This window comes from Nestor notabilis, unplaced genomic scaffold (assembly GCF_000696875.1).
Source record: "Nestor notabilis isolate BGI_N333 unplaced genomic scaffold, ASM69687v1 scaffold869, whole genome shotgun sequence".
Taxonomy (NCBI): domain Eukaryota; kingdom Metazoa; phylum Chordata; class Aves; order Psittaciformes; family Psittacidae; genus Nestor; species Nestor notabilis.
The window spans coordinates 79,988-86,032 of record NW_009944827.1 but is presented as its reverse complement, the minus strand read 5'-3'; the positions used below and the strand labels follow the sequence as shown (position 1 = coordinate 86,032).

The following is a 6,045-nucleotide window of genomic DNA, read 5'->3' as shown; positions in this document are numbered from 1 at the left end:
GACCAAGAGGGGAATAGCTGATGCAGTTATAAGCTCAGTTAGCAATTGCAGATTTGCAGGGTTTGTGTGTATTATACAGCAGATTGGGGAGATTGTTAGTTAAATAATCCTATTAATGTCAGTAATGCTCAAATCTTGTTAGTTTTAGGCAATTAGTCCATGGATTAGACTTGACTTCTATTAAATTGATTAAAAGATGCAGGGAAGTCCTACCCAGAGATGAAGAACTGCTGTTGTACAATTCCAGTGTTCCTTACATACCGTCAAGTATGAAACCACAAGTATCCATCAAAAATAAAAGCAGGGAACGCGGACACAGAGGATAATCTCATTCCATCCAAAATACCTGAGAGGTTAAGACTGAATGTTAAAAGGCAACTTTTGTTGATCCTCCACAAGGCAAACTAGGGTTTTTCCCACCTTAATACCCCCAAAATAACTGATTAATTCTGTGGCTTATTGTAATCAAAAAGCACAGGTACCTCAGAGCTAAAAATAAATGGCTTTTATTTTTCTGCAGAAAACAAATAGTCACAAAACAATTCCCACTTCTCTAGCAAAGACAAAAAGGGGTAGAAGTGTAGCTAAATCAGTTGTGCTGCTCTGATGAGCTTTCCAGGTCTGGCCCTGAGGAACCACTTACTGTGAGGCAATGAATCACTGCAGTTTCAAAGGCCATTGATACATCTTCCTATATGAGAAAAATAATCTCAATAAATCGTCAATCTTAAATCTAAATATTGCTCCTGTAAACCTGAAGAAATAAGAAAGAAAAGGCTCTTCTAGAACCTACAGGGTGACTGGCTGCATTTGTTTGTATTCATTAGCATCTGTTGCTTGAAGATTTTCACGGCCACAGCTGTGTATTAAAACACAGTATCTTAATGTAGGAACAGAATATTTTAGCAGAAAATTAGTTTAAAAAGTAGCTGACCAGAGGCACTCGCCTCAGTGACTTTCTTCCTATTTTTTTAAGACCAATTCTCATAATAAGTACTACAATAAATGGCTAGAGTAATTATGCTTGTCAGCAGAAGTCTCTGTGTCACTTTAATGGGAAACCTCTAGCATAAGAAGCTTAGAAGTGTATTTTGTTTCCAGCAGATCCCATGTCTTTAAACCCATTTGTTGAGGGACTGGGGTTTTGGAAACACTTTATATGTTATTGAATGAAGTGAGTGAATGACAATAGCAATTTGGTAGGAATATTTATACTAATTTGCTGGAAGTATCTATACAAATACACAAACAATGAGTGGAGATGTTTCTACAAGCACCAAGACTCGTATTCTGTGTCTGGGAGAGCTACACAGGGTCCTACTCAAATACAGACAGCACAGAGCAGGCACTGTTAGACCAGGGGTTGCATTTAGGATTTGCAGGGGAGTATGACTTGAGGAAGGATGAATAACACAGCACATGAATGGGAGCTGCATGGAATCAGCTCCCAGGCAGTGGAGGGTAGTCCAAGCTGCAAAGGGTTTGGGAACCAGGGGTTTTAGTGTCTCAAACGAGGTCCCCAGGGGCTGTAGGGAAGCTCATCCCTGATGCACATCTCACGGCTGGGCCTGAGGGCAGCAGGGTGGTGGGATGTGTGCCTAAACCAAACGTTTCCTCACCATGGGACTCCTCTTCTACTCCAAATCCAGGCAGCAAAAGTTCCTCGAACAGCAGAAGGCAGAGAACTGGGAAAGTATTCCTGGTGGCTAGGGAAATAGGTGGGAAAGCAATTTTAACAAGAGTTCCACTATTAATTACAGCCTTGAATGACGTTTTAAAAATATTTTTCATAGCTGTTGGATAATTTATATACTAAGGGAGTAGATGAAAATCGTGCAAAGAAAAAAGAATGATGTGCAATTTATAATTATTGTGAAACGTTTTGAATTGATAATATGTGGGAAAAGATTTAAATTTAGTTGCTGCACTAAAATTACAGAAAGCTTTGCAGGCAGCTGGGTTTACATCCAGCAGCAAGAAGGTAGTTGATACTGAAAAGACAGCCACGTGTCTGGCCAAGTATTTTCTGAAGAGAAGTTGGAATATATGACCTAAAGAAAGAGACTTTGGGTTTCTTGCCTGGTTGTCCATTTTCCTACAGCGCTTTGTGGTTCTAGTACACAGAAACTACCAGAATAGCAAGAGGTTGTAAAGTAGGTTGGGGCTGAGCAGAGGGGTAGTTGGAGCTCCCACAAGAGCAGCTACGACAGCCATGCAGTTGTACATGCAGCAGAGATGTGCTTCTCAACCTAGTGAGAATGTCCTTTGCCAAAGGATACTGGAACACACAAATAAGAAAACCCAAATTCTCCTGGGTGTGTATCTCAGAGGTCTGACTCATGACTGTTGTTTGGTTTTGTTTTAGTTTTGCTTGAGGTGTCCAAGGTTGCAGAAAACAGGCAGAATTGAGGCAGGACGCTCATCTGCTGAGCACCAAGCTGTCACGTGTGCCCCATGGGCATGCTGACCCATCCCAGGCTCTCCTCCCAGCACTGCTTACGAGACTTCTTTCCCTTCTCCTCCCACGTAGGCTGACTTTTCTCATGCCTTTTTATCCCAAAGTTCCTCCTTTATTCTCTGTCTCTTAAATCCTGGTGAGATCCTCTCTGCCTGTGATTAAGCAGACCTTAACCAGGTGCTGGAGCTTCCCATGAAACCCCTCTTCCACATATATCTGCTTTGAAAATGTACGTGACACAACTGGATAGCACCTCCTCACAGCTGGAGTGAGTTGCTGAAGTCTGGAAGGCAGTTTAATAGCTGCAAATGTCACTCATGAAAACTTGGTATCTCTAATGCTGCAATCAATCAAGTCGCTGTATGTCTCAGTGTATTTTATAGCTCAGTAGGGAACTGAATTGTGGGAAGGGATAATATGTTTTGTTTTGAGGTTCAGAAGAACATGAATTATCTTTACATAAACATATCTGCTCTATTATTTATGTGCTTGTGGGATGGCCAAAGAAAACTTACTCATTCTTTTTTTGTTTTTTTTCTCTTATGTAATTATTCCACAGGATCCTTCAAACCAAAAATGTGGAAGAAAGAAGACTGTGTCCTTCAGCAGCATGCCATCAGAGAAGAAAATAAGCAGCGCTAGCGACTGTATCAGCTTTATGCAGGCTGGGTGTGAATTGAAGAAAGTTCGTCCAAATTCCCGGATTTATAACCGTTTTTTTACTCTGGATCCTGACCTGCAGGCTCTTCGTTGGGAGCCTTCCAAGAAAGACCTTGAGAAAGCCAAGCTTGATATTTTGGCTATAAAAGAAATCAGACTAGGGAAGAACACAGAAACGTTCAGAAATAATGGGCTTGCAGACCAGATTTCTGAGGACTGTGCACTGTCAATAATTCATGGTGAGAACTACGAGTCCCTTGACTTGGTTGCCAATTCAGCTGATGTGGCCAATATTTGGGTATCGGGATTAAGGTACTTGGTTTCTCGTAGCAAACAACCCCTGGATTTGATGGAAGGCAGCCATAATACCCCACGGTTTGCCTGGCTAAAAACTGTATTCGAAGCAGCAGATGTTGATGGTAACGGCATAATGTTAGAAGACACATCTGTGGAGCTAATAAAGAAGCTCAACCCCACTTTAAAGGAATCTAAGATTAGATTAAAATTTAAGGAAATCCAGAAGAGCAAAGAGAAACTGACAACACGAGTAACAAAAGAAGAATTTTGCGAAGCATTCAGTGAACTTTGCACAAGACCTGAAGTTTATTTCTTACTTGTGCAGATATCTAAAAACAAAGAGTATCTAGATGCCAATGACCTCATGCTGTTTTTAGAGGCTGAGCAAGGAGTGACCCACATAACAGAAGAAATGTGCCTGGATATCATACGCAGGTACGAGCTTTCTCAAGAAGGGCGGTTGAAAGGTTTTCTTGCAATTGATGGATTTACTCAATACTTGTTGTCCCCAGAATGTGATATTTTTGACCCAGAGCACAAAAAAATTGTCCAAGACATGACACAGCCTTTATCACATTACTACATCAATGCATCCCACAATACATATCTAATAGAAGACCAGCTCAGAGGGCCAGCTGATATCAATGGGTATGTCAGAGCTTTAAAGATGAGTTGTCGGAGTATTGAACTAGATGTCTGTGACGGCCCAGATAATGAACCCATTATTTGTAACCGTAACAACATGACATCCCCACTTGCCTTTCGAAATGTTATTGAGGTAATAAATAAATTGGCCTTCTTTGCTTCAGAATACCCCCTTATTCTCTGCTTGGGGAACCACTGCTCAGTACAACAGCAGAAGGTTGTGGTACAGCACATGAAAAGGATCTTTGGAAACAAGCTATACACAGAGGCACCTTTATCCTCAGAAGCCTACCTCCCATCACCCGAGAAACTGAAAATGAAGATCATTGTGAAAGGGAAGAAGCTGCCCTGTGACCAGGATATATTAGAAGGAGAAGTCACGGATGAAGATGAAGAGGCTGAAATATCCCGGAGATTGTCGGAGAACTTCACAAGGGAACCAAAGCTGATCTGGCTCTGCAGGGAGTTGTCCGACTTGGTGTCCCTATGCAAATCTGTCCAATACAAGGACTTTGAGACATCCATGAAAGCTCAAAATTATTGGGAAATGTGCTCCTTCAGTGAGGCAGAAGCCAGTCGAATTGCAAATGAATACCCTGAAGATTTTGTCAACTACAACAAAAAGTTTCTGTCCAGGGTGTACCCAAGTGCTATGAGGATAGACTCCAGTAACTTAAATCCTCAAGATTTTTGGAACTGTGGTTGCCAGATAGTGGCCATGAACTATCAGACCCCGGGGCCCATGATGGACCTGCACACTGGCTGGTTTCTGCAGAATGGGGGATGCGGGTATGTTCTCAGGCCCTCAGTGATGCGTGATGAAGTGTCTTACTTCAGCGCTAATACCAAGGGCATTGTCCCAGGGGTTTCTCCCCAAGTCCTACATGTCAAAATAATAAGTGGTCAGAACTTTCCAAAGCCCAAGGGTGCATGTGCAAAAGGGGATGTCATAGACCCCTATGTCTGCATAGAAATACATGGGATTCCTGCAGACTGCACCGAACAAAGAACTAAAACTGTGCAGCAAAACAGTGATAACCCCATTTTTGATGAAAGCTTTGAGTTCCAGATCAATCTACCGGAGTTGGCCATGATCCGTTTTGTTGTTTTGGATGATGACTACATTGGAGATGAGTTCATCGGGCAATACACCATCCCGCTGGAGTGCTTACAGCCTGGGTACAGGCATATACCACTACGGTCCTTTGTTGGTGATATCATGGAGCACGTTACCCTCTTCGTTCACATCGCAATAACCAACCGAAGTGGAGGTGGGAAAGCCCAAAAGCGCAGCCTCTCGGTGAGGATAGGAAAGAAAGCAAGGGAGTACACCATGCTGAGGAACACCGGTCTCAAGACTATTGATGACATCTTTAAGCTGGCAGTGCACCCGCTACGAGAAGCTACTGACCTGAGAGAAAATATGCAGGTATGACGCTTCTGTCCTGTGTGTTGGTGTGCCCTGAAAGTGGGAGGGAACATCCTGATGTGAGCTGCTGGTCGGGGGAATGTGCTGAAGCTGGTGGAAGGCAGTGGTGCTTCAGGCTGCATGGCTGTTGTCAGCCTTCAACTGGATATTGGAAGGCTGATAGTTACAGGTGCTAACTAGCAAGCAAATGTGGTATTAGGCAGAAATGTTTTAAAAATCACTGTGCCCTCTCCAAATGCATGCTTTACTGGTTGTCTTTGCCTGAGAAGGCGGAACTGAGGGTACATTTGTGTCCCCAAGCCTCACATGTCACAAACTTCAATTCCTCACTGGTCCTGAACAAGTCAGCAAGCTTTTGTTTTGCTAAGTGAGCGAGGGTTATGCTCTTCATTTTCTTTGTCTGGGTGAGCATACTACACAGTGGATACGTCATTGAAATCTTGTCTACACCAGAAAACCCGCTGTGCAAAGAGCAGCACATTTCCCTGAGCGTGTGTTGCCACCATTTGCCCAAGGGTATGTTCAGTGTAGGCACTGAATGCCCCTTGGATGGAAG

The 6,045-nt window shown here is 43.0% G+C and overlaps 1 protein-coding gene across 1 annotated transcript in view; it reads left to right on the top strand.

The window, feature by feature from the left end:
• The first annotated feature begins 3,023 nt into the window (after positions 1 to 3,023).
• Positions 3,024 to 6,045, top strand: part of PLCL1 (phospholipase C-like 1) — a 40,846-nt gene continuing 37,824 nt past the window's right edge. Inside the window, exon 1 of the mRNA XM_010022574.1 lies at positions 3,024 to 5,489. Coding sequence (XP_010020876.1) covers positions 3,069 to 5,489 — 2,421 coding nt within the window. The 5' untranslated portion in view covers positions 3,024 to 3,068. The remainder of the gene's footprint in view (positions 5,490 to 6,045) is intronic.